Source organism: Camelus bactrianus, chromosome 20 (assembly GCF_048773025.1).
Source record: "Camelus bactrianus isolate YW-2024 breed Bactrian camel chromosome 20, ASM4877302v1, whole genome shotgun sequence".
NCBI lineage: Eukaryota > Metazoa > Chordata > Mammalia > Artiodactyla > Camelidae > Camelus > Camelus bactrianus.
The window spans coordinates 37,774,063-37,786,886 of record NC_133558.1 but is presented as its reverse complement, the minus strand read 5'-3'; the positions used below and the strand labels follow the sequence as shown (position 1 = coordinate 37,786,886).

The following is a 12,824-nucleotide window of genomic DNA, read 5'->3' as shown; positions in this document are numbered from 1 at the left end:
CCTTTACTGAAAAGAAGAAAAAAACTGCGAAAGAATATCTCCCTTTTAATGAAAACTGAATTTGATGTGTTCATTTTGAAGCAGTGTTTGGGGAAGTTGGAAGTTTTTGTGTATCAACAGCACTAGTTTCTTTGAACAAATGAAAGTGTTCTGGTTGCTTCATTTGTCACAGATAAAAGAACAGTCAGTACACTGGCAACCTTGTTAGAGAACAAAGTGCAATCTAAATTAAGGTGTTTTAAACCTAATATTAGGAAAAAATGCTCAGTGCTGAAAAGCTTTCAGTGAAATAGCTACTCTTTAATTACTGAGGAAAGTATAAATTGATTTAACTTTTATACAAAAAACTGGAAACATACCGACCATTAAAGTGTATGTACCCTTTGACCCATTAAATCCCATTGCTGGGAATTGATACAAAGAAAATAAAAAACACAAGAGAGAAGGGGAAAGCTCCACGCACACAAGTACGTGGCAGGAACAAGCAGCAAACTGGAAGCAACCTAAGTGACCGGTTAGGGCAGCGGGTCAGCAAAGTGTGCAGCTACGCAGAGTAGAGGTCTGTCAGCTGAGAATTAAAAGCAGACTTTATAAAAAGCATTTAATTTTTCTTTCTAAAAGCAAGTTACAACATTGTCTTTCTGTAATGATTAAACATTGGAAGAAATGATGCATTTGGAAACATGGAGATCCGGTTGTTGACAGTGGTACAGAGGTGAATTCTCTCACATCACATTTTCCTGTATATCAAGAAATACATTCATATCATGAGATGCATAAATCTTGAGAAGGTTCAAAACGCTGTGACGCAGATGCCTGGCGGCCGGCGGCGGTGCGGGAGCGCCTCCCCCTTGGTGCAGCGTGTCTGGTCCAGCGCGTGCGCGCCGCACAAAGCCCACAAGAGGACCGTGGTGCTTTGGCCCCTCGCGAGCGGAGTGTTCATCCACAGAAGAGTAAAAATACACATGTATGAGTGCTCGAGCCTAGTATAAGACAAGAATCCCATCTAAAAACTTCTAGAAAGGTATAATCAAAATATTTCTAGCTTTGTTATTCATAAAACTAACAACACTGGAATATTTTCCTCGCCGGAAACAGCTATCAATACCAAATCCGTTGCTACGCCTAACAGAAAGAACTAGTTATCACTTAAAACAGTATCTTACCATCTTTAGGTCATCGTTTAGAAGGGCTCTTAGGCTTGAAACTAGTTGAACCTGCCCTCGGCGTTCTGCTGCAGGGCTTTGGACCCCGCGCCTTTCGAATGCTCCAGCAGCTTGATGGCCTTGTCAGAGTTCTCAATGTTTCTAAGCAGAGTCTCCAGGCGTCTCTTAATTTTCTTCTGATCTTCAAGAGCACAGCCAATGACTATGGACTGAAACTTCTGGTCCACCGGCCCAGGCGGCACCTCAGACGAGCACGCGCTGTATAGCGACATGAGGTGGCTCTTGGCGTTTCCCAGGTCGTCCAGGAACTTGCTGACCACCTCGTCGATGATCCTGGTGGCGTGCTTGAGGGACTCCTGCTGCTGGGGGTTCCGTATTGTTTCCACCGAAACTTCAACTGTCAGGGTTCGTCCCATCAAGCGGTTTGCAGTCAGATTTAATTCTTCTCTTTCTCCTAAACATAAAGAGTGTGAAATATCAATCAGTATGAGACAGAAACTCATCTATGTCGAGAACACTAAGGCGTTCATTTGTGGTTAAATCTATTCTGGAAGCACCTGTGAATTTCTTACAGGTGAGAGGTAAAACCACAGCAATGCGATTGGCTTACAGGGGGCATCAGATGACTGACAGGCTGCAGACTGTGTCTCCCTGAAGGTGTTTCCCTGAAGGACACCAGGTGACTTCTCAGGCTGTCAAGTCTGCAGAACTTGGGCAGATGTGCATTTGTAACTGGGAAGGAGACCGGTCTTAATAGAGTGAACAGTGAGTGTAACTGCGGTTTTGTGCTGGTCAGACAAGGAGAGCAGGTGTCCTGGGTCTCCGTGAGGTTGTGCATGTAGGTGAGGAAAAATTACTGTCCCTCCACCTTTCTGAGCTTTTGACTGAGACCCCCTGTAGTAAAAGACAGATTAACAGGGAAAAACCCTAAGTTTAGCAACATGTATACATCCCTTATACAGGGAGATCCCCAGGGAAACTGAGTGACTCCCGATATGGCCAAACCTCCACCTTAAGTACCATCCTCAGCCCGAGATGCTGGGGAGGGAAGAGGCAACAGGAAGGCACAGTAAACAGAGGTCAGGTTTTTATGTAGCTGTAGTGGGTGCTTCTCCACTGATGAGTTTCCTGTAATTTACGTCACCCTCTCCCTGGTACAAAGAGGGAGATGCCCTTCCAGATGGAAATTTCCTTTATAAATGTAAACTTCCCTGACAAAGGAGTAACTTCTGTTCTGTTTTCAGAGCTTCTCCTGTGTCTGCAGTCTCTCAAAAATAATCAGCTCAAGATAATCCTTACGTCAAAGAGGCATATTTGCACGTTCGGCATGTGTATCAGAGTACAATGCCTCAATTTTGGCTGAGAAAACAGCCCTGATACTGGAGGAAAAGCTCTCAGAATGAGGTGCTGACTTTACCCCCTGCGGACAGACTCAGGCAGGCAGTGGTCTGAGTCCTGGCCAGGGGGAGGAGGACTGGGTGGGGAAAGGTGCTGTGCCAGCATCTCACTGTTTATAGGGGCATCGGCAACCTGTCCCTCCCTTCCCAGTCTATTCCTTCCTGGGGACGGTGAAGAGACAGACCCACCATGGATGGAGCGGTCTGGGGCTGGAGCACAGTGGGGACCACGGCCAGCACAGGCCGGCTCGCTCTCCACATGGAAATAGCTGTGCTGGGTCCTAATCTGTTCTCTGCATTTCTCCCCTCCCTGTGACACCTCAGCGCATCTCCTCCGTCCTCTCTGCTTCTAGCCTCTCACCCTGTCCTCTGCCTTCGCGTCTTGTCCAGTCCAGGCACTTCTAAAGCCCAGAATGAAGGACTGGGGCGTGGGAACCTGAGGCCGCAGGCCACCCCCGGCCCCCGGCCCCCCGCCCCGCCCCTGCCGTGCTCACCCTCGCTGATCTGCCGCATGTCCTGGCTGTTCTGGATGCTGTGGATCATCTCCAGGAGGACCTCCTTCTCCTGCTCCACAGCGGTGGCCGCCTCCCGCAGAGCCTCCACCCTGTGTCACGGGGACACAAGACAGTGACTGGACAGACATTAGCGGTCCTCACCTCTCCATCTGCCACCCTGTCCAACTCGTGGCGGGGGGGGGGGGGGGCTGGCGCAGGTAGATCAGGAGTTCAAGGCTTGCAGATACACACTGCTGTACATAAAATAGCTAAACAATAGGGGCCTACTGTAGAGCACAGGGAGCTGTAACTATATTCACTACCTTGTAATGGCCTATAATGAAAAGGAATATATGTATGTGGAGCGGAATCACTGTGCTATACGCCAGAAACTGACACTGTAAGTCAACTAGACTTCAGCTTTTAAAAAAAGATGATTACGATGATAATCAAAAATTCTTTATTCCTTGTTTTTTTCTATTCTTTTTAGTCTGGGTGCCCTTTGCTTCGGTTCCCTCCCCGCTCCCAGGCCCAGCAGTCTATTCAGCGCTTATCTGCCTGTATTTGTTCTTACAGAAAAATTTGGTGTACTTGTCTATTTTCAGCGTGTTTCTGTCTGTTTGTTTTCTCGCTCAGAGTAATTTACGAAGAGCCACCCAGGTCGCTGTGTGTACGTGTGATTAGCAGCTTCTTGCAGGTGTGTGGGACCCGCAGACAGACACAGAGACACACACACACACACACCACCCTGCCATCCTGTACACTGGCTCAGCGGGGACACCGCCCGTCCCGCTCAGCGAGTCCCTGCCCCTGCATGGCCCCCATCAGCATCCATCCTGGGGAGGGCCTGCCATGCCTCTGTAGACCATCCAGCTGACTCCCTCCTGGCTCCTCCAGGACAGCAGGGCCGAGACCCTGTGCCCCCATAGCCCTGCGACACTCAGCACTTCCCAACCTTCTCACCATTTGCTGCCAGTCCCGTAAGTGCTATAATCTGCATTTCTTTCATCACTACTCATTTTGGGCGTCTCTCTGTCCTGTGAGCCTGTCTCAGCCTTTGCCTGTTCGGTTTCTTTTTTAAACTGGGGTTTCTGTCCTCTTGCTGATTTGCACAAAGTATTGCTCCCTTGTTGGTGACACTGCGACCATCTCCTCCCATCCTCTGAGGGACGGCTGTGTCTGAGATGCCCTTCCCTGGGCAGACAGCCCTACTCTGAAGCGACCCAGTCCATCTTTTCTTGGTTTTGTTTTGCCTCATGGTTCCTGCTGTGGAAGTTCTGTTTCCGGGTCCTCCCATCCCGAGGTCATAGGAGATTTTCCTACAGCCCCTTCTACTAACTTGATCTTTCTCATACTTACGTCTTCATCCATCTAGAATCCACCTTTGTGTGTGGTTAGGTAAGGGCTTCATTTTTCTCCAGTGAACCATTTCCCCAACATTATCCATCAACAACCCATCTTTCCCTCAGTGGTCTGTGGGTTATCCACCTCCAAAATCTCTATCCCACCCGTTAGCGTTTTGACTATTCTTACACCAACACCCACTTTTTAAAAAATAGCACCTGCTTTGTAATATTTGGTAGAACTAGTCGCCTAATCTTTAAAGGTAACTGAGCTAATATTTAGACTTTCATTCCTCCCTAAACCCTAGCGTCAGTTTCTTGGGTGTCTCACAAAACTGGAGGACGTCTGACATCTGTAGAGCACTGTCATTCCCCCTTTATTCAGAGCCTGCTCTGTTCTTGGTTAGAGCTCTGAAGTCTGAATGGCACTCTTAAGGCTCTTCCCATACTTTGGATATTGTTTCTACTGTGAATAACATTTTAACCACATTTTCTAGTTGGCTATTGATGGTTACAGAAATGCTGTTCCTGTGGCTTCATGTTGTAGCTGGCAACCCTAATGTACACCTATTAATTTTAATGGTTTTTTACTCTACTGTTTCTTCTAGATTGATGCTCATATCATCAGCAAAAAATGATTAGTTCTTACCTCTTCCTCTTCAACCCTATGAGCTCCTGTTTTTCTTTCTCTATAGGGCTGACTGAAGTCGTCCTGTACTATATTAGACAGTGGTGTGACAGCGGGCATCTTTGTCTTATCCTGAATTTAAAGGAAATGCCTCTCTGCAAGTTTTTGGTATAAAGCCCTAATCAAACTTCATAGCACCACTTTCTCCAGCTCCCCCAACTATACACACATGCCCTTACACTGAGCACACCCAGCCGCTAAAAAACGAGGCTGTGGAAGTTCTATATACATGCTCCCCAGTGTCCACACCAGCACTATTTACAACAGCCAAGACATGGAAATAACCTAAAAGTCCATCAACACATGACTGGATAAAGAAGTTGTCACACACACACACAATGGAATACTATTCAGCCATAAAAAAGAATGAAATAATGCCATCTGCAGCAACATGGATGGACCTAAAGATGATTAGACTAAGTGAGGTCAAATACCATATGATACCACTTATATGTGGAATCTTAAAAAAAGAAAAGATGCAAATGAACCTATTTACAAAACAGAAACAGACACACAGACATAAAAAACAAACGTACGGTTACCAAAGGGGAAAGGAGGGTGGGGAGGGATAAATTAGGAGTTTGGGATTAGCAGATACAAACTACTGCATAGAAAACAGATAAACAACAGGGTCCAACAGTATAGCACAGGGAACTACATTTGGAAAACAAACAAAACAAATTAGGCTGTGGAATCATGAGAGCAAAAGAAAACAAAATCCTGTAGGTCTGAAGTGCTCTGTCTCCAGGTCCCTCTCTCATTACCCATCACAACACAAGTAAGTAAGTTGCTGACTTTTGCAAAATAAATAGTGCCAGACTTCTCTCCAGCATTCAGACGGTCTGAGAAGCACAAGATCACAGAGGACCGGAACCAGCGGGAGGAACAACTTCAGCAGCGTGTAACTGACACGTGTTCCTTCCATATAAGGATGTCCCCCCCTCACCCCAGCTACACATCCGCCTTTTCCCCAGCGGGCACCCACCTGTTAGCCCCCAAAATAGCACCGACCCATGTACAGTCACAGGGTCTCTGTGCATCAAGATACTAAATATATGCTGGGCTTTGTGTTTATGAGAGCCGGCAGGAGCGAGAATCTTACGCAACCAATTTGGGTGGACCGCACGGCCAGCACCCGCACTGTATAAATAGTAACAGTTCGACATCAGGCTGCCCTTCCCCGGGCTCACGGCGCGCTCCACGCTTCACACGAGAGACTCAGCACACACAGCAGGGGCCGGGCTGGCCCGAGTGTGACACGTTTGTGCTGAAAACACTACCCACGACTCTGGCATTGAAATGGCACACAAGAACCAGCTGCTTGGGAAATGAGAAGACACTGAAAGAAGGGGTTAACTTCCCGGTTTTCCTGAGTTTGTATTCCAGTGTAGGGCGATCAAGAGAACTGAGTGTTACTCTAAAGAAGGCTGCTTCATTTACTATAATTAGTCACAAGAGAATGTTCATGGAGTTGTTAACAAGAAAGTGGTTTGAAAGGAGACACTCTGGAAAAAAAAAAAAATAAATCTGTCCTATACAGAAGATATTCTGTCATTAAATGAGACCAAATACACAGGAAATCAGATGGAACTTCAAAGTTCTGCTCATTTTTTTCCCCACAAGGCTAGATAAATCGCCAGGGCATATCCCCTGTGAAAAACAGATTTCATCTTTCATAGAACTTCTTATATATGATTTTATGTAAACCTGTCTCATTTCGTGGCAGCAGTAAAATGTCATTCTTCAGAAAATGTTCCGGGGGTGGGGGACTGGCATCACGGTCCTTTCATCTGCAACATTCTTTTTCCCTGACCCCTGCCTACAGGCTGATCCTTTTCCAAAACCCAATCCTTTTGGCAGGAACTGTTTCCTTAGCAACCTCCTCCTTCCCCTCCACACAGTCAGCTTGCGGCCGTCTAGGGTACGGACTACGTCATCGGCTTTTTTTTTTTCCTTAAAAGAGCTGAACCCACGTCTCTACATCGTTTACCTAGTATGTGTACTGTTTATCTGCTGTTGGGATCTTTAACTTCAACTCACATATGCATCCTTCTGTCTATACCCCTTCTATTAGTTCTAGAAAACTGTTAGCCATTATATCTTCAAATATCCCCCACCCGCCATTCTGTTGTTCCTTCTGGAACTCTGCGCGGACGAGCGCCAGGTCGCCTGACCGAATCCTTCACGTTTGGAACACATCACTTGACTACGCTGCTCTTGGCGGAGAGGGCAGTTCTGTTTTTACTAGCAGAGCCTGGAAGAGCTACATGCCCAAATCGGGAAAACTTCTCCTCACATCCAGGCTGGCCCGGGCTGTGCTCCCGGAAAACTCTCTGCATGAAATCACGGCTAGGCAGGCTGAAACCAAAAGAAGCTGTGGTCAGAGCGTTGCCGTGAGGACGGGACTGAAGTGCACCCTGCCTCGGCTGGCCTCCCGCAGTCTGGGGACCACAGGGACAAGGTGCTGGGAGGTGACATCAGTGTCTGGCCACCCGACATGTCCTCTTATACGATGTAGGGGTGTGGGGACTGCCGGGACCTCAGTCCTGCTGCTCAAACCAGCACTGCCACCACAGACTTCAGTTCTCTTTGCCTCAATGTCCTCATTTACGAAATAGGGATCATGAGACAGTGCTTGTCACTCAGTGAAGTAAAGATTTCAACACAGTGACTGACAGCATCAACTAAAAAAAGTTATGTGTTAATACAGGTGCAGAACCCATGGGTGCGGAGGGCCTGCTCCTACGCCGTTTTCTACAAAAGATTGGCGCATCCATGGATTCTGGTAACCTAGGGGGCCCTGAACCAACCTGCGAGGATACTGGGGGACCATGCTCTGTGCCCAAGGGCCGGAAAACACTGGCTTCCTGTTCTTTATCACATACTTACTGTCACAAACTCAGGCTTCTAAAAAACAAGAATCTGTGCTTTCATAAAAAGGAGGGGAAATGGCAAATGGACTTATTTCAAAGAAATAATTTCTAAAACAGGTTCTTAAAGTCATAGTCTTGTCTCTCATTCAATACTCTTGTATCAAAATACTAGAGTGATCACTTAAATTTTAGGCAAAGTTACGATTCTGACAGGCATCCTAAACCATCACCAAAATAAATTACATTCACTCCTGAGGCACTTCAGTGTAAAAACGGGACAGTGTTGAGTGTTAGGAGCTACTTGTTAGCAGTCCAGCCTCAGGCCGGCCACCCCAACCCTCTGGACTGCAAGGCCCTCACTTCTGCAGGAGATACTCCAGGTCCTCCCCTTGCCTCACAGTGTTTTGGAAGTTTCAAATGATGACGTCTGTGAGAGGTGACCTTTTCAGTTATAGGCTCTAATGTAATATTAACTGTGATGCCACCTTGCCTTGTGACTCCTGGGACGTCGGCACACCCCGAGAAGCTTTACGACATGGGAAACTTGCAGCTCAAAGATCCACATCACCCCTGCCCCATCCTCCACTCCCCGGCCCCACAGAAGCCACCGCCACTGGCTGCAAGGTGGGGAAGGGGCCACAGCACGACCAGTTTGGGGAAATCTGTGAACAGCTGCTCTCCCAGTCCCATGGTTTCCCTTCTGCCTTCTCCACGCCCCACATCCCAGTCATCTCCATCACCATCCGGAGCCTCTGGGAGCCACTCAGTTCCTGGCACAGAGTGGGTGTTCCGTGTTGACCTCCTTCTGCAGAATCACGTATCCACCCGTGTTCTACTCCTGCATTTGGAAACATGCCATATTTAACTCTAACAAAACTCAGGCATGAAGCAGTAGGCTCTACGGCCAGTCTTCCCGGGTTCCCGCTGTGCGGCCTCAGACACATCTAACTTCTCGAGCCTCAACTTCCCAGCTGGAGAATGGAGGTAACAGTAGTTTCCACGAAGGCGTGGGACCTGCTGGTCTGCTCGTCGCCCGAATAACTGTCAGCGGGTGTTAGTTATAAATTATGATTACTGCTCAAGTAAACAGCAACGATCATAAGCAAAGGGTTCTGAGCCACCAACGAATGGGAAACTCAGACACCACGTGAACTAGTCATGAAAATCGGGACAGAAAGCATCACCTTTTTAGGTGGAAGCGAAAAAGGAGGTGAGTCGGGGCCACAAAAGAAAGGCTGGCGTTGCTTCCCGAACGAGCTGCAGAATCTCGCCCAACAGCTGAAAGCAGTTTAAACATCGTGTCTCCAGGTCACACTCCAGGTCATAAAGCATTTAGCATAATTCTGTTCACAGTTTCACATCTACTCGATAAAGTGAGGCATGAACCTCATGTTTCCTTTTTAAACTTGATCTTCGAGGCACAATTCCGGTTTTTGACGACGCAGTGCTCTCGCGCATCCCCCACCTTGCGGTTTCATCAACTTCTCTGTTCTCTTACCTTCTGAAACACTGCCTTAGCCTTCAGTCAGCATTCTTTTTTTTTTTTTTAAGGAAAAAACAAAGCTCACAAAAATCTAAAATGACTAGAAAAGTTCTTAAAATGAACAATTAGACACCTATTAGTCAGTCTTCCCCCCTAGCACAGGTTATTATCACTTGTACCCAGGAATCAGAATTCACTTTACAGTCATCAAACTTCAGAACATAATCATGTTCCAAACCAGAGGCTTTCTTTTCAAGCTGAGGACCTGACTGCGTTCATACCTCCCAGGGTAGGGCATTAATTCAAGTGTGAGGACAGTGACTCAGCTTGAGGAGAGGCGGGGCAACGTCTCCTCGTTCCTCTAAGAAAAAAATCCTTTCTTTCTGACTTGGGCAGAGAGGCCCCTGAAATGGTCGAGGGTGTCTGCTAGAGACCAGGCACCATGCTGAGTCACTTGTTAGCTATCTGAAAGGAAAGAAAGTAGCCCCAGGTTTGCTCCCCCTTCTCTGGGGACTGAAAGCGTCAGGTCCAACCACGGGAAGGACGCCCTGCATTTCTCTTCTTGCATCTGTCCACTCCCACATCCATCCCACTCCTGAATCTGTCTCATTCCAAGCTGAACCCCAAAACCGGCTTTGGCCTCACATTTCTCTGCCCGTTGCTGCCCGTGAAATCACTGTGCCACAGAATTTCTCATTTTCTGATTAGACACTGTTTCTTGCCATAATACTAATAATTAAAAATGAGTATGTAATAATAAATAACAATTTAAAAATAAACGTTAACAAATTATAATAAATGTCTCATTTGGTTATTAATGAACTTTCTTGGCAAACAGACCTCTTCTTGTTTTGGTAGATCAATCAAGGGAGATACATGCAGAGTTTCTTCAAATTTCTGTGTTACACACGCCTTTGTTCATCCAGAACCTGGTGAAAACTATGGGAAAAAATTCTGTGCGGTTTCAGGGAGTTGTGGTGCCTCAGTGAGGCTGTCATTTAACTACACCTGCACGCAATTTACACAGTAACTTTAGTGGCATAAACGCTTCCAGGAAGTACCTCAAAGTTTCCCTACACTAAGGGAAGTTTTTCCAAAATTTCTTACAAATTATTTCGTAATTCCATACAAGCCTACCACTACACGTGCGGCTAGAGTGTCCCTGGCCACCCGGTTCTACAGGAACTGACCGCACGTCCTGGAAAGAATTTAGGAGAAGGATGGGAATGAGGCACCCTGTGCTCCGGCAAAACTGGCAGAACAGGCCTTTCGAGAGATTTTCAGGAAATTGTTAATGAAGCCACATTCTTGTATCTTCCCAAAGCTAAGCGCGAAAACCATTAGCCAAGACATCTGCCCTCCGACCAGCGGTAACCTGCTACCAAACGCGCGCCCGGCCGGCCCCCCTCTTCCCCCCAGGCTGTGCTCTGTGCTGACTCGGATCCGCACGGACCCCCATAACCAACGCCCTGCTCTCACCCTGTGCGTTTTCATTTCAATCCTCACATTGATCCCTCAATGAAACCTTAAAATCAGGTAAGAAGGGAAAACTCTGACTGTGTTTTCGGGCCAGTGGTCGGCCCCTGGAGGGCAGGTGTGAGCAGGGTCGTGGGGGAAGGAGCCCTCTGCACCCGGACACCGGGCTGGTTGCGGCAGGGGGTTGGGGGGCCCCGCTGACCCCCACCCCGCGGGCCCTCACCGACCCTACTCCTCTCTGGTCCTGGGATCAGACAGATTCCTGGATTCTATTTTTCTATTTTGCTCTTAAGTGTTTGGGAGTAAAGATCTCGATCATTCACAGCGGCGACCACTAAACTGCCGCCTGTCGTAAGAATGCATAAGAGGAACAGAGTGGGTTGAAAACAGCTGGCTCACAGAAGATTCGAGAAGCTCGGTGGACCCGCAGTGTCACAGCGCTAATCTCAAGTCCCGTCCCCGTAACTTTCCCTTCTCTGATTCTCCTGCTCCCACCGCGGGGGTCTGGTTCCGAGAGGACGCGGCCGCCCGAGCGCGGGTCCGCTGCACCTCACGCGCCGCTCCGGGACTCGGGGACCCGCCAGAGCGAACGCGCCGCACCTGCTCCGCCGAAGCCGCCTCACCGCGCCTCGCCCGCCGCCGCGCGCCCCCCGCTCCCGGTTCCCCGCTCTCTGCTCCCGGCCGCCCCGGCCGCCCCGCGCACCTGAGCTCCAGCTGGTCCAGGCTCTCCAGCAGGCGGCTGGAGCGGTCGGCCATGGACGAGGAGCGGCAGAAGCGGCCCTCGTTGGCCTTGGCGCTGATCTTCGCCTGAGCCATCTGAGCCCCGCGCGGGCGGCCCGAGGTCACCGTCGGTCCCGCGGCCGCAGGCGTCGCCGTCACCGCGCGCCACCCTGTGACGCGCCGCCGCCGGGGCCGAACCGGGCTCGGGAGCGCTCGGCGCTCGCTGTCCGCGGCTCGGACGGGCGCCGGGCTGGCGCGGAGGGGAGGCCTCACGTGGCGCGGAGCCTCGGTCAGCCCGGGAAGGCGGCCCCGCCGCCCCGCGGCCCGCTCGGCCCCGCCCCCGGCCCCCGGCCCCGCCCTCCCGGGCGCTAACTGCCGCTGGGTTGTCGCTGCCGCCCCGCTCTCCGGGCACAGGACTCTGCGCGAGGACAGCGCTCGGGCCCTGCGACGCGGGCGGAAAGGGCCCTCTGTGGTGCGGCGGCTCCCGGGCGGGCCGCACCCTCCTGACCGGCGCCGGTACCGGCTCTTTCCGGCAGGAGAATCAGGAAAGCCGGACGCCACACTGAAGCTAACAGCGCAGGAAGGAAAAAGCTGCCCCTCATTCCCTGTCCAGTGGATGCAGGACTTCCTTTATTTACACCTACTCTAATAAAGGGGTTCTTAATGACTTTTTTTTTGTTATAAATTATTTGTTGGAATTTGAGTGAAATAATCGTTCTTATTTAGGGCCGTTTGACACCCAGTGTCCCGAAGTCTCCCGGTAGGAGTGCCGGGACGCAGCGGGCGCCAGGCGGACTCGAGGAGCCCGCCCCGGGGCGGGGCCGGAGCCGAGCCTCGTCCGCCGAACACCCGCGCGCGGCGCCCGGCTTGCCGTCGCCTCTCGCTGCAAGGGCACCAAAGCCGGCATAACAGCAGTTCAGAGCTGGAGCACAGCCTTTCATCTGAGATCAAAGCCATTTCAGTACTTGAGCAGAGAGGAGGCCCTTAAGGCTGGAGCCGAATTCCTCTGAACTCAGTCTAAACACTAATGAACTATTGGCGTGGGGGATTATTTGGCCTCATTAAATGTTCTTTCATGTGACACAAACTTGGGATCCTTAGACATTTTGCGAGCGCTTTGAAAATCTATGGCGACTTTAGAATGAACCTGGACTCTATTCCTCTGGTATCCCAGAACCCGTCCA

At 49.7% G+C, this 12,824-nt stretch overlaps 1 protein-coding gene and 1 long non-coding RNA gene across 2 annotated transcripts; one reads left to right on the top strand and one right to left on the bottom strand.

Moving 5' to 3' along the window:
- Positions 1 to 279: 279 nt before the first annotated feature.
- On the bottom strand, positions 280 to 11,916 carry BAG2 (BAG cochaperone 2). Its single transcript, XM_074348981.1, has 4 exons — positions 11,624 to 11,916; positions 3,058 to 3,167; positions 1,167 to 1,620; positions 280 to 983 (listed from the first exon to the last, which is right to left on the bottom strand). The coding sequence occupies exons 1-3, from the start codon at positions 11,734 to 11,736 to the stop codon at positions 1,208 to 1,210; spliced, it is 636 nt and encodes a 211-aa protein (XP_074205082.1). The 5' UTR covers positions 11,737 to 11,916; the 3' UTR covers positions 280 to 983; positions 1,167 to 1,207.
- On the top strand, positions 10,675 to 12,308 carry LOC141574256 (uncharacterized). The gene is made up of 2 exons (XR_012501171.1): positions 10,675 to 10,980; positions 11,214 to 12,308. It is a non-coding gene; the product is annotated as an uncharacterized LOC141574256 (long non-coding RNA).
- The last annotated feature ends 516 nt before the right edge of the window (positions 12,309 to 12,824 follow it).

Bases quoted from the DNA above. Each gene is read 5' to 3' on its own strand.
- BAG2 (XM_074348981.1), bottom strand. From the start codon at position 11,736: ATGGCTCAGGCGAAGATCAGCGCCAAGGCCAACGAGGGCCGCTTCTGC. The intron at 3,168-11,623 runs GTGCGCGGGGCG...CCCGTGACACAG, and splicing joins CTGGACCAGCTGGAGCTCAG to GGTGGAGGCTCTGCGGGAGG. The intron at 1,621-3,057 runs GTGAGCACGGCA...CTTTATGTTTAG, and splicing joins CATGCGGCAGATCAGCGAGG to GAGAAAGAGAAGAATTAAAT.